This window comes from Papilio xuthus, unplaced genomic scaffold (genome assembly GCF_000836235.2).
Source record: "Papilio xuthus unplaced genomic scaffold, Pxut_1.1 DF826945.1, whole genome shotgun sequence".
In the NCBI taxonomy this organism is placed as follows: domain Eukaryota; kingdom Metazoa; phylum Arthropoda; class Insecta; order Lepidoptera; family Papilionidae; genus Papilio; species Papilio xuthus.
Genome location: NW_013531704.1, coordinates 6,716,031 through 6,743,540, shown reverse-complemented (window position 1 = coordinate 6,743,540; position 27,510 = coordinate 6,716,031). Strand labels below are relative to the sequence as shown.

Genomic DNA, 27,510 nt, shown 5'->3' with positions numbered 1-27,510 from the left:
TTTTTATGATAATCAGATTATAAAATTCGCAGTTTTTAAAATATAATTAGTTGTTTATGTCAGAAGCTATTTTTTTTTCGACTATTAGTAAATAGTTGTAGGAAGTGATTCTCAACAGCCTCTGTCCACATGTTACATTAGAGTATATTTTCTTACAAACAGAGACACCGAAATAGACTATATAAAATTGATTTTAGACAATCCCAGAATACAAGATCGAACTTTTTACACACAACAGTTCAATACAGATATCATTTAATTTTTCCATAGAGTTATGTTTATTTTTTAATGGTGAAAAAAAGCAGTTGGTTGCGATATGGTCACAGATCCAGGCGAAAAAAAATTGTATCGTTGGCATTTATGAATAAAAAAGAAATTGTATATATATTTTCTAGTTCTTCCAAAATGATTATAATCAGTATTAAATACAAAATTCGACTTTGGTTAGGTCAAAAATGTATGTGTGATCTATAGAGAAATTTTTGCATTAGATTTTTTCTTGTAACTTTTTAAAATAATTATCTTTAGTTTTTTTTTATTATTATTATTTTTCTTAAATATATTTTTACTTGAATTATAACGATCTTGCCTAGATTTGCATTTATGTTAGTTACGTACGATACGTTTGAAGTTGATACCATCGTATTTATGTATATTATTATTGTATTAAGGGTTTTGTTTGTTTTTTTTTTGTCATTAATAGAATTAAAATGTTGTAAAAAGTAAGCTCGTTGTATTTTATCAAATAAACACTTTTTAGTCCAACTGAAGCAATACAAAGCAGTTTTATTTCATGTCGTGTACTTTTTCCTTGATATAATCTCCATACCACAAATAAACACATGAAAAAAAATTTGAAACTTCGTAAACATAACATATTTTCGCTCCATATAACTAGAAACAAAGCTTAAAAAAGGTTGAATGTCTGTATGTCTGCAACTTCGTGTTTGTTCTGAGTAATCTCTGGTACAGCTGGACCGATTTTGACTTTTATTGGAAGGTAGTACTTTTTTAATCCCATGTTAGCAAAGTTCCGAAAAATAGTTGTAAAATATATAAATTGTGTGAATATATGCACTAAAACGTTATTTAAAGTTAAGTAAAATACATATACTGTTAGAAAGAAAATCCGACGCAATGCCGGTGTACTGGCACAACACTAGCCTTACTAAAATGTCAACGTTTATGTCCCCTCACTAATCATTCTGACACTTCACTTTGTAACAAAAGCGCGTCATTCGCGCCAAAGGATTCTAACTTATAATGTCTAAACTACTTGGATTTAGATCAAATCAAATTAAAATTGGTAAATGAAAAAACAAAACTAAATCTAAAAGAATTTTATTTGTATAAGTTTCTGTTTCTATTTAAACATTTTTTATTATCACGTTTCTCCGTTTCTCGACAATTTAGCGATGCTCTTCTGGTTCATATAAATACAGATGTCCATAAAAGTCAGTCCTAGCAATAGAGAATGTCCCATCATGTCCTTTTGTAATTCTTTTTGTGAACGAAACATGGAAACTATACTTTCACTGACGTATACATGTGAATTGTTGGGACAAATTTTCTTCGCATTTTCCAAAAGCATTTCTACCGTTTGGTCCGTTGATACTCTTTCGTTTCCCACCAATGTTCCGTACAATCTTTAATAAAATTGACATTTTAGTTACAGCGACATCTGTCGTTTTAAAGTGAAACTACAGCGAGCTATTCATAATGATGTATAAGCGCCATCTATGACTACTTCTATTTTGTTTACAAAAATATCAATAGATGGCAGTGTTCATAAAATATAAAAAAATTACCTGTAAGGTAATGTTGATCGCAGAAAATATATTTTCTGATTTAGTTTATCCGTATTCTCTCCACTAGTCCTGAAAAAATAACTAATCTAGACTAGAATCTATTTTATCTGTTCATTGAGTTCCTTAAAATTTCAAATATTTCAAGTCAATACTTCAGCTAAAAAATTGCTAAATTATTCCCAAAAACAGAATTAAAATTTCAAGTTATTTTTTTTTTTTTTGAAAGAAAGAAAAGTTTTTATTATAGGTAATACAGATTAAACCAAGAAACAATAACATAATAAAAATTAAATTAAACTTAAGTTACCATTTATGGTTAATTTGGATAATCTAGTGATGCCCACACTAGGCAATGCCTGTATCGTGGGCACCGATATTCAGATAGGTATATAATATTCAGTCCACAAAATTACAAAACTACAATTGTACATCCTCAACAGGGAAATTTAACAATCATAAAATTGAACCTTACCTGTCTACATTAATATTCCTTGTATTAATCAGAGCAATCATCATGGCAATCATTTGAGCTTTTTGCAAGTTGACGGTAAGAACTTTTGGATTGTTAGGATCACTCCCCGCTGCACGGAGACTGGTTGACTCCGCTTTCATTACGTAAATATCAGCTTCCGGTAATTTTGTGGTTATTTGCCATGCCTAAAATAACATAATATTTTTACAACTGTAGACAACTGTAGAATAAATGAAAAGGTATGAGTTCAAAATTATTGCAATATGTTATAAAGTATATAAACATTATTTTCTATTTAAACAAAGACTTGATAATCCACAAAAAAGTTCTCGAGAATCTATAGAAAATTAAATTTTGACACAATTAAAAACAACCTCATTATTTGTTGGAAATATTTCTGTCAAGTTTCTATGTCTTATTAATTCAACAATGATTTCATATTAAAAACTTACAATATCCAATATTTCATTGATCTGTAGCCTCTTTCCATCAGGATATTCAATTCCATGGTACTTCCACTCGAGAAGTTCATAGTTTGTTCTATCAATAAGAGTCCAGCACACCGAGTTTACTGTTACATACACTGATAGCACCGATCTGCAGTTCTTAAAATAATGTCTAGGATGAATGGAAGATATTAAACAAATGTTGTCTAAATGGAATCAAAGCAAGGAATTAAAAATCAATGTTCAGTCTTATTTAAAATGAACTAATAACATATCTTACTTCTTACCAGTATTATAAATTGATGGATGGATGGATTTTGTTAGTAGATATCTCCAGAACAGCTGCAAGGATCTTGATGAAATTTGGCATAGATGTAGAACATAGTGTGGAACAACACACAGGCTATTAAGGATATTTACTAAGTTTTTTTTTCTGCACTGGAGTTATGGGCTACAGCCAGTTTAATATACATACAAGAATATAAGCAGAATAAGAACTTGCTAATAAATATATTAATATTTTAAGTAAACAAGTTACCTGTCTAACAGTTTCTAATAATGTTGGATGTAAAATTTGGCCTTTTATCCTATTCGCTACATTCTTTGGTCCATCCAGTATACTCTTGTAGAATTTCTTTACAGTTTTTTCAGTAAAACCATCTACATTCTCCAATTCAGATATGTCTTTCAGTTTTCCATATTTTTTTATCCATTCAGATAGTTTTTTTACCCTAGTTTTTGCGACATCATACCTACAAGAAAATAAAATTGCTTTAAATTTAAACATAATAAAACCTAATAAAGCAATTTGATTTAATTTTTGGTACCTAGATAAACTTTCTGAATCACTACTGTTAAGAGTGTGTAGGATTTTCAATTTTTCACTATCAGAATATTTATTATCTGCTTCTAGACTTAGGTAACATTTTGTTGAGGTCACGCTCCGATATGATTTACTGGTAGAAATCTACAAAAATCAAGTCCCTATTACAATCCATTCAGAATTATGAATAAGAACGACATAAAAATAAAAACTAACCAAAAATTTCCTATTCACTATGCTTAACATTATGGTATATTTAGTTTTATTACATTGAGTTCGACGTTATTTTTACTTTGATATAAATAACTTATTTTTATTTAATATTATGTAAATTAAACAACGTTACAGTTTTATTTTATTTTGAACGGCTCGCATAAATGAACACTTCATTGACATTGACAATCTGTCAACAAACTGACAATGACAAATAGGAAACAGTGAATGCGAGGATTATAGACTATAAAATAAATAAGTTTATTAATATTGTGATAAAATAAATAAATGTCCTCTACCTCTTAAAAAGTGATGGTAACTACCAACTTGGTTAAAAAACCTGATAATAATTAAATATGCTTAAACCTGAATCAAAGGGTTTTTTGGATTTTTATTAATTGTAAAAATATCGATAATGGTATCAATCGATACCTATACTAAAACTGTAATTAATTTCTAGTGTTGTGCAGTGATTTTTTACTTATTCCCTACTAAGGGCATTGCCAAATGAAAGAAAGTGTTGCTCCAACTTTTTGATGATGCAATTGGATTGTTTAAGGGGAGAGAATAGAATATTAGATGAGTTACCGAATTTAAAAGACTTTAATATTTAAAATAAATAGTTTTGCCGTAAAATTGAAGCGCTTGCGCACATTTCATGACCATAAAAGGGGTTTAATTTGGTGACTTCTGGTGTATGCACCAATAAAAAAAGCTAACAACGAAATATTTTGCTTTAAAATTTTTAAATATTACTTTTTTTGAGTATTCTCAATGTCCTAAACTAGCGTTTGATATTTGATAACACTGCCATCGCGCGGTTAATTTAAGAAACACTATATACTGATACGAAACATACGTATCATATAAGTATAGATGCAAAAACATATAAACAGGTAGAAATTTTAGGTTATAAGATATGAACACCATAAATTCACAATAAAATTTAATTAATAGGAGACCAAAGCTAAGATTTTAGTGCATGGGAGAGATATAACCGTCAGAAATATCGTCATCTTGTAAGGTTAAAGTGCATAAGCAAAAAGCAATCAAGATATCTTACGTAATGCAGAACTAAGTCACCAGTTGACTTCCATTTCTCCTTTGATTCTTGAACCTGCCCCATTGGAGCGACAGTTTCATTCTCATGCAATGCAAATTGTGGGTGGACTTGATATGCCAACAGAAGTGTTCATTGCCGAAACCTTCATAAAAAAAGGTAATGGTGACAGTTGAGAAACAATAGAATAAGAATTGATACCTAATTAAAAAACAATGCCTAAACATCCAATAAACCGGTAAATCAGGTCACACCAAAATAAATTTTACTAACCCTTTCCAATTATAATAATAAAACTGATATTCTGCTTTTGCGCAGTTTTTTAATTACCAGTAAGTTTAATTCAAATAGTTAGTAATCAGTACGAAAGAAGAGTACAGGGGGAGTTAATAAAGAACCGCGGCAGTCAGTTCGATTCTCCTAGTGGGAAGAGTAATATAGCTATCTCGCTTCATCTCGTGGAAGAAGCTACGACAAAATGGCGCTGCACGATACGGCCAGGTTTTGCGTCAACTACATTCGATTATTGACTCCAGTAAGAGCAGCTTCCTTACGGTCTACGCTGCAAAATCATTAGTCACTTCCAGAAGTCCAGTGTCGCCATATTGGTAAGATTTTAGTATTTTATTTTAATGTATCATTATGGTTTTTTTTATATTTGTTAATTTCATCCTACCCACCTTAACAACCTACACATTAACCTTTGTTTATATACTAGTAAGGTAGTATATTTATAAAGATACTATGTTTCCGATATTCATCATCATCACTTGCATCTTCATCAGTTGACCTTATCTGATGATTTTACTGTCTTACTAGATATGTGATTGTAATTTTACTCAGTATCCATATATCTAATAAGAATTTGTTAAAGTCATCATAAACTTAGTCACAAGAGATATTTTTAAAGATATCTCAAATAATCACCGTATACAAAATAACTTTCAAATGTATGTATGTAAATGTGTTTTGCATATGTGTGGGTTGCTCGTAATACAGCGCATCAGTATGGCAACATCGCATTTTGATAGTAGAGCGGTTGCCGTTATTATTATTAACAATTCATTTTATAGCTTCTGATTTCAAACGCGCTAATTGTTACAAATATTGCAATTTATCAGTTAAATCACATTTTGAAGAACTTTCGACATCGGACCAAAAAATCAAAGAAATCAATGTGTTTGTGCGCATGGCATTTAATACATTTGAGCTTGTATGGCCTTGTACATATAGCACATGTGTGTATATGCGGCACGTTACCAAACACTTTTACAGTATTGAACCGCACTACTAAACTTCTCCCGTTGAGATACCTATGTTCGCCAGCGAAATGAGAAGTATTTTAGTTTTTACAACCTACATGACGCGCGTACTAAAGCTGTTTATACGGCTACAAATAATTCCATGTCTTTAACTACCTAAATATTAATAATTTAAAATTGCCATACAACGTGATAATGGTATTTAGAAAGTACTAAATGGTATCGACTAAATCGCATTCACCTGGAATCTAAACCTAATTCGAAAAAAAGATCTCGCTGTCTTTAAAATTCTGTATTATAATTCTTGTACTCATGTAGTCTGGGCGCCATTTTGTTTCGTCGGCCATTTACGTCATTCGGTCACATTGTGACTTTTTTCTTTGTTTGTATGATTAAATGATAGTATTAGAAAATATCTTGTTCTGATAATTTATATGTATCAAGGATCTAAATTAAATCGATAAAATTTTGGAACTGCTTTCATTAGTAATATTTTTACTCTTTAAGCACTAGTGAAACTGTAGATCCGTCAAACTTCAGTTTCAGATTTGTTGCTTTTGGTTCTATATGAGATGGTAAATTATTGTCATCTCATCATCGTGATGTCTTATTGATTTTTTCTTATATTCTCCATTGTATTTCTATTCAGTTTCCATAGTACATAATTGAATCAATGTACAGTGATGTTACCATATTTCCAGATCTGCCAGGTCTTTGCCAGATTCTAATATCATACATCAGTCTATTTTAGACATCATCATGACGTAGAACAGCCAGTAATACGTCTGCTTGCTCGGCTTTCCGAGCGCGTTCGGCTGAGCTCGGGTAAAATCGGTAAATGTCAGTGTCAGCGGCCTACTCGACTCAAAAGGCGTCGCGCGTAGAACTGGCAACGTCGCAAAAATTCCATAACCTACATTTTTAAATCAAATATAATTTTCTATCATAAATATTCTGTTTTTGTCTTTTGTTAAAATGCTTTCGATTTTTTAATAATAACAGTCAATATTTCTATTATTAATTTATATTTTCAATTCTCATAATACAGGATAATAGTTACAACGTAAATAAATTATAGGATAGTAAGGGATAAAGGATGCTTACATTAAAAACTATTACAAGAGTAGAACGCAGGAGAATGAAACTGCTGTCTTAATGCGATGCTAAACGAGGTACTTTACCTCGTACTGTGCGCAGAGCAACGAACATATCAGACCCGACGCGGCATTGCATATTTTACGTATGCCCCATCTCTGTCTCACATACCGCCGTTGACGTAACCGGTCTTGTTCCCTCCTAAATACGCACGGCAACGTCTTCGCCAATGAACTCTCTCAGTATTCGTTACTCTGTTCCAACATGGCTCGTTTCGCGTCACATTCGCTCGTCCGCCATTTTCTTCTCACTCGTTCTGCTTATGTCAGTGCTGTTACAACCGTGACTCTGACCGCTTGTTTCGTGTTAAGTTGTAACTTCTTATTCACTCTTTTACTTCTGGATTCTCTTGTCATTTACGAATAGGTAGGTATTTTGAAATTAGTAGTTTTTCGGGTAATAATAGTTATTTGTTTTTTGATTTTTATTTTAGCACTTGTTTTTTTTTTAGATTTTTTATGGTAATTTGAATTTTGTATTTTTGAGTAAATGTTTTTTGTACTGGCAAATAAGACATCCATTTCTTTTATTTATTATGATATGTAACATTTATGACATTTCAATTTTTAGTATAAAACTTATACTCACCTATTATTTGTTATATCCCGAAGCAGAATACTAGTTTCATGGCTGAGATTCTTGAAAGTTTGAAAAAACTGTTGAAAAGTGCACTATGTTGCCAATGTTCATCATCATAGTGTTGTTCATCGTACTTGTTTGTCTTTTGGCCTGGTCTTTATTGCTGTCGTTCGATAACGCTTCGTACAGGTTTCCACCTTCACCTCTGTTAAAGACGTAATAGCTGCTCATGCGTCTATCTCTTTCGCTCTTCCGCTATCCGCCTGGCGTCAGACACGATGCGAGTTAGTAATCCACTCCGCCGCGGAGTCACCGCGTTCTTTTCACCGTCCAGCGGTGCAGCTCTACACCGATAAGAATTTATACCGGTAGTCAACTCAATAACCGTTCCGTCGGCCATTTTATTTTAGCCGCTGTCACTTGACATTTGTTTATGCTTTTTTTTTGTAACTTCATGCGCTTTTTTTATAACTTGTGCCTTATTATTATGATTATGAATAATTAAAGATAACAGCCGTTTTTAAAATACACTTATGATATATTTTAAAAATTGTCTCTATATTTCGTATAAAATAGCAGAATGTTTGAACGTTACCTTTATTTTTTTAAATAATACGATTGCCATACTGAAAATATATGAATCGAAGCAGGTCTGAGGTCATAGTATAGAAAAGGGTTTGGACAGTATTTTGATCTAAACTTTTTCTGAGAGACTCAAAAACTATAACCTTTATTTAATACCGGTTACCATGGTAATATTTTGTTTTGACAGTAAAAACTTTTGACATTATGTCATCTATAAATTGAATCTAACGTGTAAAAAGTGAGTAACACCTTTTTAGGATAAAAATACACGAAAAATTGTTGATTTTAGTTGTCCTCTTGTACGGTCCGGTTATATTTACATTAAAATTCACATTAGTAACGCCGGAATATTATTGCAACCAGAGTTTTTAAACTGATTAAGGCTTTTGAAAATCGTTGACTTGCACTTTAATAAATATTTTTTATAACTTACAGATAAATCAAGTATGAGAGATGTGATTACAAGTATCATACAATGCAATTACCTGTTGATACTGGAGCTCCTCTAGACATAGAATTTAAAATGTCCACAATTACTGAAGGGACTTTAAAAGAAACGATCATTAACAATGTAGATGAAGCGTTTTCTGATAATATCAAAAATTGCGGCGAAATCGAAAAAGACAATACTACTGATATTGCTGAAAACAATGATAAGTTGCAAAATTCATTATCTAGTCACAAAATCGTGGAAAATGACATCAAAATAAATACTGCAGAGAGTAAAGAAATTGAAAAATGCACATCCGAGGAAATTTCTATTGATGATTTTGAGAGCAAAGGTCATAGTCCAAAAAGTAGTACAAATGAACAAAATAACTCCGAGGATATTGTTAATGAAAATAACGCAATAAATCAACATCAAGAATTGGAGTCGCAAATTTTATGTAACCATAATTCAGAAGAGAAAGAAAATGTCATCCAAACTGATGGAACTGAAAAGTTAGTCAACGATGAAAGTGAACAACAATCAAACGTTGTCGTCCCAAAACTTGAAATGAAAGATCAGATAAACGGTGATGATATAAAAACTAAGAATAACGAGAACACAAATAATGATAGTAAAACAGACAACAAGGAGGTTACATTAAAGGAAAATGAGATTAAAAAACATGAAGGTGAACAAACAAATAACGATAGAAAAAATTTGGACACTGAAAGTTTAATCCCTGACAATGTTATTGATCAAGTTCCTACTATAGCTGATGAAAAAAAGGAGCAATCTCTTAAAGATGTCACGGAATCTCAATCAGAAAATACTGTATCACCTATCTCACCTAAAATAGACAAAGATGAGAATAATCCTATAGAATTAAATAATGCAGTTGAGTCTACTGTAGAAGACACTTCTAAGACAGAGAATAGTACAAAAGAAAGCGAAATAACGCAAGAAAGCATAGCATCAACTGCAACAGATACTAAAAGTAGTAAAATTGGAATAGAAGATGAAAAAATAAATGAAACTAAAACGCACAATAGTACAGATAACGAAGAAAACGTAGAGAGTAAATTGGTTGAAGAAAAATCGTCACTGATACCTAAATTAACAAATATTTTAGATTTACTCTCTGACGATGAAGAAGAGCGTCACGGGGACACGTTTAATAATGAAACGTCTAACGTTGACAAGCAGTGCATAAGTCTTGTAGATGATGATGATGTTATGTTAGTAGATGAGGACATAAATGTTAAGGAAGATGAAAAAATCAGTATTGACACAGAGAATGTAATTCCGGAAACGTGTGATGAGAACGATACTACAAATCAAGAAGAGAAAGATGAAATAATGGATGCAAACCTAGAAACAGGTGGGTTTTGTATATGTTTTAGTAATATATTCATCTAGCTAATCAATGGAGACCTTAATTTAACCGAGGAAAAAATCAGTGTTTAAAAGATTCACTCGAATAGCATTGATTGAAAATTATTGCACTTTTTAAAATAAAATTTCTATTTTCGCATTATTTTTTTTGTACGTCTATATTTTTTTTGTTACAGGTTACGAAGAAATTGTATACAATTTAGATAACAACGAAATAGACAATAAAATAAATGACATAAGAGAAAACAGTTCTTCAAAACCTTTGTTGTCATTAAACTTCCTAAGTGATTGCAAAAAAGCGTTAGCAGATATGACACGAGAAGACTTGGAAGATTTTTGTAGTTTGAAAATTGTGGAAAGCGTTATGGATAGAAGTAATTTAGGGGATCTAAAAGTTCAGCTTAAAACTATGGCGGCTACTATTGAGGAATATAAAAAGAAGACTAATTTAATAGCTAAACAAAATAGAGACCTACAAGTAGTATTAAAATCAGTACAAGAAGAACAAAAAAATTCATTAGGTACTACAGTAACTCCCTTGAAAATAACTCGCTCAGTGGGTATGCAAGTACTAATGACAGATAAACCCAATGCAAAAAAGAAAAATGCACAAATGACAAATTCAGGTGCAATGCCAACTCAAACTTCGTATGCAGATAAAACAAACCGTAACTCTAGTGTTCAAAAACCCATTCCCGTCCCAAGACTAGTACCTGCTTCTAATACTAACAACAAAACGAGCACCGCTGCAGCATCCAATACTACTGATCCTGGAAAGTCCCCACCGGTACCTCCATTAGTTAATGGTGTAACAAATTCATCCCCTGTATCAAAGCCAGAAAAAAGATCTAGAGTGCAATCAGTAACAGTAGACTTGACAGATGACGAACCTCCTTTTAAGGTAACTGCAAAGAGCTCACCCGCTCCAGGTGTGAGATTGGTACCAGCACAGAATTTATTACCACCTCAGAGACCTCAATTTGCACCAACAATAACTAGTCCCAGGAAAGTGTACATTCCAATAAGTGGTCCACAAGCACAGAATGTTAGATCAGGGCAAGCCCTCGTATTAAAAACGGTTCCATCTTGCCCAGGTTAGTATAAAATTTAATGTTCATTGTGCATAATGTCATAATTGAAAAAAAATATCTAACTTTAATTTTTGTATTCCAGCAATGAGGCCGAGAATGCCTACAAACAATAATTTTAATAAAATACAGCCAAATACCATACGAATGAACCGACCAATGCCCCCAATCAAACATCCCGCACCATTACCTGACGTTGTCAAACAATACCAACCCATAAGTTGGAAAATATTGCCGCCGCCGCCGGAGTTAAAGCTATCGAAGGTCGAAAATGGAATTGTGATCTCATGGAAAATTGAGGGATATAAAGAAGAAATTCATGAAAAAATTGGTAGTTATCAACTGTTTGCTTATCAGGAAGCAAGTAATCCACCCAGTACGGCGTTATGGAAAAAAATCGGCGACGTAAAAGCTTTACCCTTGCCTATGGCATGTACATTAACTCAATTTTTGCCAGGGTTTAAATATTACTTTGCTGTTAGAGCTATTGATATAAAATCGCGATTTGGGCCATTCAGTATGCCTGCTAGTATACTTCTCCTTAACAAAATATAAGACTGATTTCTTTGAAAATTGCTATTAATAAAAGCACAATTTCTGCTCTAGCAGATTAGTAGAAATATGTATCGCATCAGCAATTTACAATAATCTGTACCATTATTTATTGGCATTTTTTTTTGTAAGGACAAGATATAAAATACACATATTAATAAAAACGATTAGCTGTTGACCGTGACCATTTGCCAAGTATTTTAAAAACACCCTTAAACAATAACCTATTGCTGATGATTATTTTGTTTTTAAAAAGTGAAGTCAGACACACACCATTTGCTTGTAAATATAATATTAAGTACGGTGTATTTTAAATAGTAAATAAAATTATCTCAGTGTTCTTATTGTGAATTAAATGTTTGGTTTTAGCATGTTCATCAATTAATGTTAACATACTTTGATGTTCCTTAGTTCTTTGTTAACCTTTTATTGAATCTTAAAAAAATATACATACAATGAGTACATATTACTTTTGTTTTTTTTTACTCCACATTTTATAGAAATAAAGACAAAATAGTTTTATCTTTCTAAAAATGTGTCTGTAATATTTATGTCGACCTTGTCCCTAAACCGGAATGTTACTAGTTGTAGTCTAGTTCGCGTATGGAAAAAAAAATATTTTTAACACCAGTGGCTGAAAAAACAACAACACACGTTTCGAAAAAAACCTGCTCTGGTCATACTTTTTAAAAAATTGATGCATTCCATCCCAAGAAGACTGAAATAATATTTGTAGTTTCAGTTGAAGCCATTTTTATTACGGAATATAAATACAAGGTAGTGGCAATTGTACAGTTTCGAAAAATTATCTGGTCCAAGAGGTGCGTTACTATCACAGTTATTTCTTAGTTCGTATCGAAAATTATGTTATGATGTATCGAAAGAGACAAAACATGGCTTCTTTCAACTTTCTACTTTGTTGCTTTGTCGCACTGTACAAGTGGTTATTTGTTACAATTAAATGTTGTGTTTATTTCTTTGTTAAGCCACAAATTATTCTAAGAATTATTAAATGGATGCTTACGTCATCATATTATTATAATTTTAATATTTAATTGTGAGAAAATTACTTAAAATTATTACCAAACCTTAAAACGTTTTGTCTTTGCTCTGAGAATATTTTTATTGGGTATCACTGAAGCTGTCACTTGTCAACTTGTCCTGTCATTTTATTGCAGTATTTTTTTGTTGGCAACTCAGTTCAGATTCTTTCCAGTTTCCAGATCCAGTTTTCTGTTGACTTGTGTTGGGATGGATCGTGTTTAGTTCGTCTTATTGCGAATTGCTCTTTAAGGGCACATCTTAATATTTTAGTGGATAATCTTTGTCAACATAAAATGTATTATAATCTAACCTACTGTTATTATATCGAAATGAAATTTGTTTTATAGTGAAACAATTTCGATAATTTGACGTAGATTGACAACACTATCGTTTCGCAAGTAGTTACCACGGTGTCTTATTTGTGTACTATTGGTGAAAAACGTTTGCTATATTGTCTTGTTGTGGGCTGGTCATTGTTTACAGCCACAATTTGTTAATCTGTTTACAGTGTGATAAATAATACGTGTATTGTGAACGTGGTCATTAGTATCGACTCGTTTCTATGTGAATGTAAATTGTGATATCGCTCGCGTTTTGTGTTTCGATTTCGAGCCATGCTGATGCTTTATACGTGTTTCTCCGGCGCTGTCTTTCGGCTGGTGAGTGTTAATCGGATTACTAACAACTTCTTTTTAGAACTTATATGTATTAAAAGTCTAGTACAAACAAAGTTTACAAACCTTTTTGATATAAATTAATTAAAAAAAAGTCATGAATAACTGTACATATCAGTTAAAAAATAACTGTACATATCTGTACAATTTTTTCAAAATTTATTTCAAATTTAATCAATTTGAAATGTCTTGATCAAATTCTATTCACCTTAGTTCATATTACTTCCCATCACATTGCTATTCCTAACTGTTTGCTATAGTATATGCAAAGATAAATAAAATAAGCTAGGACTACAATGACTACTCCTAAAGCCATCTTTTAAAATTTTCTAATTAAGTCCTATAACTGCTTTATTTGATGTTAAAGACATCATATACAGACTCTTTGTAACACCTCATTTTTTTTACTATGTATGCTTCATGTATTAAGTCGTATTAAATATATTGTGCACAACTCACAATTATTTAAATTGTATAAAATAAAATGACATTAATTGTTAATAACATTGACAAACGAAAATGTTATCTGTATCCACTTGAACTAGTTATCAGTAATTAAATATGTCATTATCTTTAATAGTAAAACAAATAGCTGACACTTAGATGTTTATTGGTTATAGTTATATTAGCTGTGCCCGTGTCTTCATTCACGTGGTTGTAGTCACATAAACTGTTTATACAACAGACACAACGAAAGTCAAACATTTTTCACTGATACTTTGCTTTTATTGATCTCAGCATAATGTTATATAGCCTAAAGCCTTCCTCTATAAATGGAATATCCAACAAAAATGGAATTTTTCAAATCGGACCAGTAGTTCCTGAGATTAGCATGTTTAAACAAATAAACTCTTCCACTTTATAATATTAGTATAGATATAGATAAACTAGCCTTGTTAAGTGTCAATTGTGTTATTCAATTACATTTTATTTAGACATAACAAATTTGATATATGCACCTTACAGTGACCTCCTGTCCTTCTCAAATATTTATTGATAAATTAGCAAAAGTTAAATGATAAATTAATTATCAACTCAGTGCAATCTTTATTTTTAGCCTTTATCGGTGGTTTAGTTGTAAGACTTATTAAAAATTTTAACCACTAACTGTTGAACAATATTATTGTTACTATGTACATTTAAAATAAATATTCCGTGGCAAATTAAAAAAAATGCAGACATGATGCTGTCAATATGAGACTATAGGACATTTTACTGAGTGTTACTGTGAAATTGCTCAGGTGAAATTTACGCAAATGCATAGCCATCTCTCTCTTACCCTCTATGAAAAGAAACAGAGATAACTATATCTTTTGTATATGTGTTATGATTATGGATAAGCAAATACTTAGCTTAGAAAAACGTTTTCAACAATAGGGTCCGACATTTTACTTCTAATTTGGAAATCACTTTGGGACATACCATAAAAAACTAAGTGTTTCAAATATAATATCACGATTATTGAAATTTGATTATTGGTAGGCTTCGGAAAATGTGATCTTGACGAATGAATAACAAAGTATGTGCAAGGGTAAAAAATACTATTATAACCACATTAATGTTCATAATATTAATCTCCAACAGACAAAGGGTCAAAACACATGTTTAACAAAAAAATGTGCAATTCTTTATTTTGGGGTAAAACAGATGAGTGTGATTAGTTAAAGGAGGTTTTATTGCATTAGGATTTTTAAAATGTTCGCTGTTAGCTGTAGATTTTATAATAAATATAACAAAAATTATTTTTAATAATAAATACATTTATGTAATAGTAATTGTCGCCTGGGACTCTGTCCGTGCGGATTTAAAAAAAACTTAAAAAGTAGCCTATGTGTTCTTCCAGACTATGCTGTACATCTGTGCCAAACTTCATAAAGAACCGGTTCTGATGTGCCTTCAAACAAACATCCATCCATCTAAACTTTTGCAATTATAATATTAGTAAGAATATAATATTCTTGTATAAAGTTATGAATGAAAATTTTGACTTGCATTTATTTGATATTTAAACAGTGGTAGAGCCCGCTTTAACATCTTCGCACGAATCGGCCCGGCTCGCCCGGTGAAATACCACGACCACACAGAAGACAGGCGTGAAGTGGAAGCAATTCCGCGTTTCGTCTGATGAGTGTGCGTCCCGGAGGCCAAAATTAGTCCTCTTTTCCTTCCCAACCTTTTTCTTATAAGGAAAGGATGGGAAGTGGTAGTGGACTTTCCGGATTAGAGGATGCATGGAAAGGGAAAATATTTTCATTCTGTGCATCCTCTCCTCCGTCGATTAAAGGTAGGCAACGCATATGCAATTGCGTATGTCTATGGGCAACGGTCACTTCGCTATTTCAGCGATTTCAGGTGGCCGCTCGCTCGTTTGCCACCTTGTGATATAAAAAAAAAAAAAATTGCATTTATAAAACTAATGAGATCAGCTGTGCTATCATCTGTGTTTATTATACACAATTTTTTTTATTTAGGTTATTGCTGTACACTGTCAATACATCTACAACTCTAATTATATCTTACTTATATTATAAATGGAAATGTTTGGATCGGAAGATATTCTTGTTATTTTTGTATTCAAGCATACTCAATTAAATTAATTTGTTTCTTCCCTGTGGCTGATTGACGTATCAAGAGTTCCGATTTGACAGGCTTTCAAATAGGTCAAGGCTGATTCCGAAGTTTTCGTGAAAATTAGCTGTTATTGTTTTACGTCTCACTTATATGTATGATGTTAAAGAGGGACAAAGCACAACTGGTCAAAGAGGAAGCGCGAAAGGACACGTAAAGCTAGCCGGCGGAGCGGGGCCGAGACTTTCCGATGGTCACTTTCACTCCGATAGCGCCAACTCCTGACCACTTTCGCCCGACCTACGATTAAGTTTACGACTTCAAATACTGTGATACTTTGTTACTAATAATAAAATTAGAGCTTTGAAGTGTTTTAAATTAGCTGTCGCCCGCGACTCCGTCTATGCGAGATCTTCCAGTATATGTTATACGAGTACATCTATACCAAATTTTAGCGACATCCATGCAGCAGTTCTGGACATACCTTGTAACAAACATCCATTCATCTATCTAAATATTCGCATCTTACTTCCTTCAGATGTAGAACATAGTCTTTGCGAACATATAAGCTACTTATTACATTTTGTTTTTAATACCGCGCGGACGGAGACGCGGGCGACAGCTAGTTTATAGTAGTGAAGTTAATGTGATCAAAGCCATAAACATATCGAAAGTTATTCGCACATCTTCTAGTTGCATACTCAGTTTGAAACGGAAAATGATTGGAACATTTTAAGATTTAATCAGTTATATATATATATATAATAGTTTAACAGTGGTAGAGCCCGCTTTAACATCTTCGCACGAATTGGCCGCTCGCTCGTTTGCCACCTTATAATATAAAAAAAAATTGTTTACATAATCATGTTAGGTCTATGCTATTAACCGAAGCTGTTCTGCGTTATTATGACAGGTAGAGAACAACAAACATTGCGTTTATTCAATTTATATTTAACTACGCTCGACCTTTATCACTGCGACGTTCGCCAACTTAGGCACCGTGTCGATTAACAGCTGATACGCGACTTGTTTCTTCGCCAAAACGTCCTGTAAAATAAGATTTTGTCTATAATAGTCTGTTAAATATATAATTACCAGTTGTCGGCCGCGACTCCTTTCGCTTGGAATTAAAAGCAACTTAACTAGGAGCCTATATGTTCTTCCAGACTATGTTCAAATTTCATCGAGATCCGTTGAGCCGTTCAGAAACCTTCTTATAAACATCTATCCATGTAAATTTTCGCATTTATAATATTAGTAAGATGTAATATAGTCGTAGTATAGTAGTTGCTGTAGGTTATTTTCATAGGAAAATGCAGTTGTTTCCTCTGATTAGTGGATTAGTAATACTTTTTTGTGGCGTATAACGCCTTTCTCACGGATATAGTGAAATTAATAACATAGAATTCAAAATACAATCAAATTATTTTGTATTTCAGTAAAGCTTTCTTTAATCAAAAATATTACCAAAAAATCTTATAATTGTAAATGAGCAATTCTTGTATATATATATATAATTGGAATCTCGGAATCGGCTCCAATGATTTTCATAAAATTTAGTATATACGTGGTTTCGGGGGCGATAAATCGATCTAGCTAGGAATCATTTTTAGAAAATGTCATTTTATTCGTGTTTTATCGATAATCAACTTGAACATAAACTTAACTTTTTCTATCGGTAAGATCGATATTATTATTCATATTTCATCATTTTATTAGTAATTCGTACTTAAATATAATTTCCAAACAACACAATTTAAAAAATACCGAGCAAAGCTCGGTCATCCAGGTACTACTACGTAAGAAAAATCTATTGACTAAACATAAAATCAATGTCATAATTTAAATGTAAATAAAGATTAAAAAATGTAGATAGATAAATCAATAGATGTAATTATAATTGATAATACGTGATTTATGATGTTTTTATAAACAGGTATGTAGATTTTAAATCAACAGCGGTATAGTCAAACCAGGATAATAACGTACTATACATTAAGTCGTTGTAATTGGTAAGCGATGAAACGTATGATTTTAAATAGTAATGTTATAGGAAAATTCTTTGTTTAAACGCGCTAATCTAGGAACTACTGGTCCGATTTGAATTTTTTTTTGTTGGATAGTCCATTTGTAGAGGACCGCTTTTGGTTATATAATACTATCAGTCGCCCGCGACTCCGTCCGGACGGGATTAAAAATAGATGTTGGCCGATTTTCAGACCTACTCAATATGCTCATAAAATTTAATGAGAATCGGTCAAGCCGTTTCGGAGGAGTATGGGAACGAAAATTGTGACACGAGAATATTATATATCAGACTAGCTGTCGCCCGCGACTCCGTCCACGCAGGAATAAAAATAGATGTTGGCCGATTCTCAGACCTCAATATGCTCACAAAATTTCATGAGAATCTGTCATTTCGGAGGAGTATGGGAACGAAAATTGTGACACGAGAATTTTATATATAAGATTACGCTGCGACCAATAGGAGCGAAGCGTCAGTGAGTATTATTTATGTTTTTTTAACACTGCGCAGACGGAGTCACGGGTGACAGCTAGTTTTATTTAAGGGGAAACAGTTACAACGAACTCATAACTTCAGTGTCGTTGTACGGAATCGAATGTGGGTGAAAATGTTAAATATAGCGTGGTATCGGTCAACGATCGTCATAAGACCAATCGGCTAATGGTAGAGTCTGCGATTTTTATTACACATCAGCTGTTGCCTGCGACTCAGTCCGCGTGAAATAAAAAAAACATAGTAGCTTATGTGTTCTTCCAGTTATGTTCTATATCTATGTCAAATTACTGCGAGATCCAAGCAGTCAGTTCTAGAAATACTTCCCACAAATATCAGATCATCTATACATCTAAACATTCGCATTTATAATATTAATAAGATAGCATAGTCTGTTAATAATATAGACAGTGATTTTGCTGATAGGAAAACATATTTCGGTTTATTCAAATAAAATGAAAGGTGTGACAAATATTTTGTACGAGTGTATCACAGTGGAAGCCCACACGTTTATACTTGAAATGTAAAAGGTTATTTTTATGTCGTATTTAAGAATATGTCGCTACTGTGACAAAATAATAATAAATGCAAAATCTTAAAATGTTTGGTATATAATCAAAAGATTTCATTTTCCGGGAAAGCTTTATGCATTTTGAAGCAATTATAAAAGTATGCGGATATTTACGCGCATTAACTTTGCCCGATAAAAAAAAAAAAACAAAAATAAAAAAGGTTATAAATGCGGCAGCTCTCTGCCATCCAGCTTTTTGTAGAATTGAGGTTAACCTCGGGAGAAAAATAAAATTCCGACGTCCGAGACGAAAGTCTTTCCAGCACTCGGATCGTATTAAAGTTGCACGGCAATTTCGCGTCTTTGCGTTGCTTCAAGAAATGTTCATGTTTTATTTTACACTAACAGTAACCCGCTACTTTGTCCGCATGCAGCAAAGTCTCAAATCACCCAAATATATGTTACGACTCTATTATTTTTCGTAATAAATGGTTTTATGCCAATTTTACGTATAGTGTCGAATTAAAAAAATCCTTTCTCAGTGGTGGCCTACGTAAAAATAAAAATATATCAGCATTTTTCGTGAAAAATTTCGTACCTGTCAGCCCTCGTCATAAAAAAACTGGATCGGTTAATGCTGATGGATTTAAGAAATTTAGACCTACATTAAGGCAAAGTTTTTTCTTTTCAGTCGGGTAAAGGAGACGGTTACATTTTAACTTCATGATGGTAAGATCTGAAGTTAATAACATGTATTTTATCTTATTTAAAAGTTTTTCTTACTCCAAAAACATCGTAATTTAGGTAGATACGAGCGGTTACTTTTATTCTTGCATATTTTGTTCGATTATACGAAATCGAAGTTATCTTACTTCTTACTGATGTTACAAATGCGAAAGTTTGGATGGATGGATGAATCGATGTTTGTTACAAGGTATCCACTGAAACAGCTCCACGGATTTTGATGAAATTTGGCACAAATGTAGAACGTAGTCTGGAAGAACACAAAGTTTTTTTTTAATTCGACGCGGACGTAATCGGGTAACAGCTGGTTTACTGTTTTATCAGCAATAAATACCTTTATATAAAATCTTTTTTCAATGGAATAAGTCTCTTGTCATTTATTCTTATCAAAATATGATTATGACAATCGGTTATGCGAAATGTAAATATATTTTCTTTTATAATATTACATCGGATTTCCACTGATGAAACACTTGCACGAAAAATTATCACCTACATTCATATTCATAAGAAGTAAGATAACAATATGGTTTTTTACAAATCATTCGGCAGTGGGAACCCACGGTAATTGTGTTAGCGGTAGCCCGTGACTTTGTCAGTGCAATGTTAAAAAAGTAGTTCATAATATTCTCGCGTTTAGTACCTATAGTAGTATAGTCTACCTTCCAGTCAAAATTGGTCCAATCGTTTTGAAGATATCTCGGAATAAATGCGCACTTGCGGACAGATAGATAAGATTTTTAGATATTGATAACCAACGCGAATACATTATATATGCAGAATAAGTTTTTTTAATTAGATTTATTTCAAAAATTGCGTATATTAGACAGTAGGAGATTTGTGAAATTTTTCTATATTTAAAATAGTGTAGTACGAGGTAATAAAAACATGTTTTGTGTTGACTGATATCCAGCTTGTGTTATTTATTACAAGGAAGTTAATTACGCGGGTATAAATAATCAAAGGTCGCGCAAATATTTTGTGAATTCAAAAATGGATGCTTAAAAATTTTACCGTTGTAAAACGGTAATAATATCTTCAAAGATTTGCATTATGCAAATTACTTTTGTTTAGCTAAAACTGGAAGATATGTGTGTTAAATTTCATTCGCTCTTTGTATTCTAAGGTAACGTACCCATACTACGTGATCCGTTTAGAGGGGAGGGGGGGGGGTTAATGGAGTCTTTAAAATACCACGGTCAGTCACAGGAGCGGGGGTGGGGTCAGGTTTTTGTGACGTAGTCGTTAGTTGTTCTTTTTGATAATACATTATTCACTAGTAATTTAAGTATGCATGCAGTCTTAAAAAAACTACGTAGTATGGGTATGTTCCCCAAGATTAAAGTGAAATATTTTTTTTTATTTTTCTACTTTGCGTTAATTGTTGCAAACGGTAATTACGTACGTAATGACTCATTTTATAAAATAGGCTTCACTTTTTATCGATGACTCATAAATCAAAGATTATGATTTCCTGCGAAATATGAGATCACCTTAATTTTATGCTTTTTTACCTTATACACATTTTTTTTGATAACGTGAATAATAAATGTCTATGGTTAACACAAATGCCTGAGTTTTTTATTTATTTTTTAAATGCTTGTAAAAATAAAGTTCCAAATTGATGAAAATAATCTAGGATTGCACCAATTCACTGTTTGAATCCCGAATTATTATAATTCCGATCAACACGTTCACTGTCAATCACAATTGGGTAAGTAATTTATTTTGTACGTTTATAACTTTTTCAGGCGTGTTACATATTATTCCTTAATAATATAAGAAATTACTAAGACGTACTAAATTAATGTTAGTTATGTATTAAATGATAAAAGTTATTTTGAGTTATCTGACTAAAAAGTCATCATCAACCTGCCCTTATCCCTATCGAAGGTCGGCACAGTACTACTCCTGCATATATCTCTATCAGCCGTCATATTCGAGTCTACTCCCTTCTTACGCATATCCTCTTTCAAACAGTCATTCCATACTTTTTTTGGTCTTCCTCTACCCTTGTAGCCATCCACATTCAATCTCATTACTGTTTTGCTTCTATCATCATCATCCCTCCGCATAACATGTCTAAACCACGCTAATCTTTTACTCCTCAATTTCTCAATCACTGGCGCTACTTTCTAATTTCCTCTAATATACATTTTTAACTTTATCCTTTCTTGTCACACCACACATCCATCTCAACTATCGTAACATAAAATTAATAATCGTAGTGGCATTTAAAGGGTTAATCTTTAGCTGACTGTATAATTACAATATTGCGTATTACAATTAGGCAAAGTACATTGCATTGTACTTCATGTGAAAGTTGTTAGTTGCCATGTGACATTACAACACTGACGTCAAGGGTCATTAAACCATTGTGTTGTGTTGCATAAGCTGTCATTGTACAAACACACACAAATATATATCTTGCACCTATGTTAACTAATGGTTGTCACAGGTTTTAGGTAAATGTTAACAATCTTGACTATCTTAGTAATATTAGGAGGTATCTCCAGAACTACTGTATGTGTTTCGCTATAATTAAGAAAATAGAATGAAAGTAGCTACTAATTAACTTTTTTTTTTTAATTCCACGCGGAGGGAGTCGCGGGCAACATCTAGTTAATATTATAAATGCGAAAGTTTAAATGGGTGTATGGCATAGATGTAGAACATAGTCTGGAAGAATACAAATGTTCAAGGTTATTTAAATTCCGCTAGGATAAAATCATGGGCAACTGCTGGTCTTATATAAATTGAATATTTAATCTGGATTTCAAACATAAAATATTCAAACATTCTGTATATACCGAATTGTACAAAGTAAAAAATAACATACGGAAATTAAAATATATGCTAAATAATTGTCAATTTTAACACGTTGAGCGCCTCGTCAGCCATCGGTGACTGACACTAGACTTTCCGTTTAGATCGCGCCAGACAGACTTGGCGCGTAACGTGTTGAAACAAAGCCTGTAGGTATAACGTTAAAAATGTAAACTATTTTGTACTGCGATCAGAAACACCGGCCCTTTAATACCAGTGCTTATAAGCGACGCTCGTGGCCTGAACGGGATTGTCTTAGAACGCGTGGCGCTCAACGTGTTAACATCTGTATGACAATGGATAGAACCGTATACATAGAACATTATCTCGGATGACTCAGAGATTGTTCTCTAATCGTGGCAAGTAAAGAATTTTAATTATATATCTCGATACATGACATTTATACATATGTATATGTGATTGAGTGTAGAATTAGATTGTTTAATATGCGATAGTTGATGTGGTCTAGTGTTCTTGTAAAGTACTGATAGGGTATCGCTGATAATATGTATTATGACTAGCTGTCGCCCGCTAGCCTGCGTTCTTCCAGACTACTACTTCTACAACGATGTCAAATTTCAGATAAATCCATGCAACCGTTCTGGAGATACCTTCTAACAAACATTCATTCATCTAAACATTTGCATTTATAATATTAGTAAGATTAAAAATGTTATAATACAAATAGGGAAGTAATAGCATAGTTGTTTTTTGGTCTGGCTGTCTCGCTGTTTTTACACTTGTGATTTTACAAAATGGTTTTGACTTTAAAAATAGTTGAAGAATAATATTAATAACATTAAAAATATATTGATTAAATTGGAATGTCTGTATGTAATATCGAAAAAAATTATATTTCCGTTGCTAAAAACATTTCTTTCATATTTCTGGACGCAAGGCAGTGTTTACTTCGGGTAAACGGTACTCTGGATTGACTGAACCTATTTTGATGGAACTTTATTATAGGCTACTTTTTAGGGTTATGTACCTCGAAAAGAAAAAAACGGAACCCTTATAGGATCACTTTGTTGTCCGTCCGTTTGTCTGTCAAGACCCTTTTACAATTCTGCGTTGACGAAGTCGCGGGCGAACGCTAGTATGATATAATTTGAAGTCATTATCAAATCAGATGTAATATAATAATTTGTCAGACTTGTTAAAATAGTTACAACATATTTGGTATTATTTGCACCTAATGAGTCATTGACTCATGCATTCTGCCATTTCGGATTGTGTGAACAAATTTGCATTTGTAATTTAAACATAGTTGTTTCTTATTTCAGAAATATAAGCAAAAAATTAATAATAAGTTAGATGTTAAGTGTCTTAGCAATAGGGTGTTAACCTCTAGTCCATCACCGGCGACTGAGGGCTGCCTCCCTCGAGAGGGAGCTGCCTCGGCAGCTGGCGCAGACGGGGCCGCGGACGAGAGCGAAAGCGTGCCCGTGGTCCCGTCCCGATGCGTTGGAGGAATAGAGAGGTTTAGTGGGTATGCCTCCGCTATGGAGGAGAATCCCACATAACTACCGCGTGCCCCCAGGGGCGCGGAGTATGCATAAAGCATTCCTCTCTGAAAAAAAAAGGGTGGTAACCTCTATAAGTTGTAATTTGTATTGTAGTTTGTATTTGGAACCCTGAGCTAAATTCAATCGTCTCAATAAACAGAAGGTAACAATGAAATTAACATCTTTGTGTTACTAATATCATAAATTCGAAAGTTTAGATGGATGGATTTTTGTTAGATGGCTCAACGGATCTAAACAAAATTCGGCAGAGATGTAGAACATAGCCCGGAGGAACACAAAGGCTTCTTATTAAGTTTTTTTTTTAATTTCGCAAAGACGGAATCACGGGCGACAGGTAGTATGTTCTTAGAAAGATCTTTACTAGCGAATGATAACACTTTCCTGTTATTTAGAAAAAAAATTGGTGCAAAAGTAACAAATATAAAAAACGAAATTTTGTTTCAATGCAGGTCATTCACCAAGCGTTCGTAAATAGCGTAAATTGACATTTGTCATTTACTTGTCAAGTACAAGGATACGCGAAGGATAAAGATTTTCGTCTAAATCCAACCAATTTATATCTAAATGTCAAATAGGAATAACTTTGACGTCATTAGATCCCGCAGAAGGCGTAATGTCTCTCCATTCATACCGAACAGGTAAAGAATAATATAGGGCTGAACTAGAAACTACGATTTAAAAAAACAAAAAATAATTTTTGTATAACATCATACTTTTTATATTTTCATATAGTTTTAATTTTCTATGTTGGTATTTAAATTGTGTTATACAATTAACCAACCGTGAGTTTTCATTGCTGTAATACCTGTACCGAAAGATTTTTCTATCTCTGTTTTATCAAAAGGAGTGAAAGGGATCACTATATGTTTGTATCTACATCTGTAGATATATTTATTTTACAATTATAAAGCTCATTATTTTTATAAATTTTTTAATGGCTTATAAATGGCCTATCGTAAAAAATATCAGGCAATTTAAAAAAAAAATGATATAGTAAAATTGACAGCCCTAAGGTATTAAATTGTGTATGAAAGAGCAAAGTAAGAGTGGGCGGTGTTGCTTGCTCGATTATTTTCGGCTTTGCATTTCTTCGGCAATGCGTAAACACAATGCCGTAATTGTAAGACCTGGCGTTCAATTGGGCGTACATAAGCATTTAGTCATTCATTACACAATGACTCATCGTTTTCAATATGAATGAAGATGTATCGATTTTTAGATTTTAATTAACCTCGGTTTAACAGCGACCACGAGTAAAAGTATTCTGTAAAATATTTATCATCTTCATCAGCAATACTGAAGGGCTCGGAGCCTACTCAAAGTCACGGGTGACTCGGCCATAGTCTACTCGTAGTAAAATATTTATATCTTCCTGATATTATAAATGCGAATGTATGGATGGTGGATATATTTGGCATAGATGTAGAACATAGTCTTGAAGAACACTTAGGCTATTTATTCAGTTTTTTTAATTCCGCGCAGACGGAGTCGCTGTCGACAGCTAGTATGTGTATATCATCATCATCATCAGCTAACTATACGTCCCCACCGAGGGGCTCGGAGCCTACCCTAAGTTAAGGGTGATTAGGCCATAGTCAACCACGCTGGCCAAGTGCGGGTTGATTGACTTCACACATATCTTTGAATTTCTTCTCAGATATGTGCAGGTTGCATCACGATGTTTTCCTTCACCATAAGAACGTCGGATAAATGTGTATATGTAAATCGGAAATGGAAAAACACATTGGTACATGGCGGGATTCGAATCCAGAACCTGCAGATTGGAAGTCAAGTGCTTGACTCCTGAGAAACCGAGTACTTGTGTATATATCGTAATGTAATCAGTTATTATCTTCTAGAAAAAGAAAATTAATCATTGTTCTATGAAATGTAATAATCGGCACATCACATGCGAAAGCAAAATATCATCTGATTGTCAATAGTTGTTATCTTTCAATGCCAAAATCAACAATTGTATATTATGGCATATCTATTTGATAAAATATTTTTATTATTTTCGATAATTTTGCTTTATAGATTAAAAGAAAGCGTTGCTTTATTTAGGTAAAATTAATTATGTTTTTTGCAATTTCATCATACTGTTACAAAATTCGTCAATTTAAACCCTTATCAAACGATGTACTCAAAAATGTAGACCTATTTTCTATATCATTTTACAGCATAGACAAGTTTATTGTCTTTGAACTGTTTGTCTTCATATTTACTACGCAATAAGTCTAACCTAAATCTCATTGTTTCAGGAGTGTCTGATTCAGCGGCAGTTCTTGATCGCCGCTCAACATGCTGCGACCGGAATCACCGCTCGCTGACCACCGCAGCCTGCTGCCGCGCCGTCTTCTCCCCGTCAAGGCACAAATCGCCCCCGCCGACAAGCGCAAGAATAGGCGCTCGCTAGAGCTAAACCCGCCAAACGAACATGCCCCATATGATTACCCAAAGCTACTCATATCCAAAACAACTGACTCCCTTAACACAGAATGCCCCCGAAAAATCATCCACAAGCAAGACTCCACCGATAGCTTAAAACGTGCACTGCTCACGAAAGATGAGAAGAAAGCAGCAAAGGAGGCCGACAAAAAGGCTGTTACAAAACAAGACTCCAGCGAGAGTCTTAAAAAAGCGTTGCTATGTAGACAGGAGTCGAATGATAGTGCAAAACGAAAAGAATCCGATCCAAAATGGACGCAGCGGCAAGAAGACTTAAAAAGGACAGTAGAAGTTAAGCGAGGTAGTGATAAGAAAGGTCTATTGGAGACAGATTCTGATGACACGTGTAAAAGAATATACGAAAGGAGGTCGGGATGTGCTCGACCAACTTTACCACCAGTGGCGGAGAAGAGCGTGCCGTCTCAGAATTCACCGAATGGTAGTCCAAAGACTCCTGGGGTTGCTGCGGTCGCTGAGGGCGTGGTCAAGTGGGGCAGTGGATTGTTGTCGCCTAAAGAGGAGCCCAGACTGAAGCCTGCTAGAAGCTGGTATGGATATGGGACTCTGCCGACAGATGGCGATAAGGTAAGAGTTTTCTTTTATTTCAAATCAGATTTAATATTATACTATTTATTGAGAGTGAAGGAAAACTATTTTTGACGATGTAATATTGACCTTATTTACTATGGGTAATAGTAAACTTTACAAATATTGTGTTATATCCGATCCATCATAAAATATAACCATTATTATCAAAATTACAAAAAAAGATCTAGATTTAAATAT

General features: G+C 33.2%; 3 protein-coding genes across 9 annotated transcripts in view; 2 read left to right on the top strand and 1 right to left on the bottom strand.

The window, feature by feature from the left end:
* Positions 1-1,361: 1,361 nt before the first annotated feature.
* LOC106121281 (transcription elongation factor, mitochondrial) lies at positions 1,362-8,305 on the bottom strand. 5 transcript variants are annotated; one of them, XM_013316868.1, is made up of 8 exons: positions 7,828-8,305; positions 4,826-4,967; positions 3,554-3,693; positions 3,265-3,478; positions 2,733-2,885; positions 2,281-2,465; positions 1,809-1,889; positions 1,362-1,646 (listed from the first exon to the last, which is right to left on the bottom strand). In XM_013316868.1, the coding sequence occupies exons 2-8, from the start codon at positions 4,886-4,888 to the stop codon at positions 1,385-1,387; spliced, it is 1,098 nt and encodes a 365-aa protein (XP_013172322.1). In that variant the 5' UTR covers positions 4,889-4,967; positions 7,828-8,305; the 3' UTR covers positions 1,362-1,384. The 5 variants fall into 5 exon arrangements, with proteins under 5 accessions (XP_013172322.1, XP_013172326.1, XP_013172324.1 ...); XM_013316872.1 differs by having other exon boundaries at positions 1,809-1,877; positions 7,828-8,303; XM_013316870.1 differs by lacking the exon at positions 7,828-8,305 and adding an exon at positions 7,189-7,242.
* Positions 5,351-12,049, top strand: wde (Fibronectin-III type domain-containing protein windei). Of its 3 annotated transcripts, none has more exons than XM_013316866.1 (4): positions 5,351-5,430; positions 8,839-10,211; positions 10,402-11,319; positions 11,399-12,049. In XM_013316866.1, the coding sequence occupies exons 2-4, from the start codon at positions 8,879-8,881 to the stop codon at positions 11,866-11,868; spliced, it is 2,721 nt and encodes a 906-aa protein (XP_013172320.1). In that variant the 5' UTR covers positions 5,351-5,430; positions 8,839-8,878; the 3' UTR covers positions 11,869-12,049. The 3 variants fall into 3 exon arrangements, with proteins under 3 accessions (XP_013172320.1, XP_013172319.1, XP_013172321.1); XM_013316865.1 differs by lacking the exon at positions 5,351-5,430 and adding an exon at positions 7,502-7,605; XM_013316867.1 differs by lacking the exon at positions 5,351-5,430 and adding an exon at positions 8,551-8,641.
* A 1,027-nt stretch (positions 12,050-13,076) lies between these two features.
* LOC106121376 (uncharacterized) overlaps positions 13,077-27,510 on the top strand; it is a 74,287-nt gene continuing 59,853 nt past the window's right edge. Inside the window, exons 1-2 of the mRNA XM_013317026.1 lie at positions 13,077-13,568; positions 26,538-27,309. Of these exons, the coding sequence (XP_013172480.1) occupies positions 26,578-27,309 (732 nt within the window). The 5' untranslated portion in view covers positions 13,077-13,568; positions 26,538-26,577. The remainder of the gene's footprint in view (positions 13,569-26,537; positions 27,310-27,510) is intronic.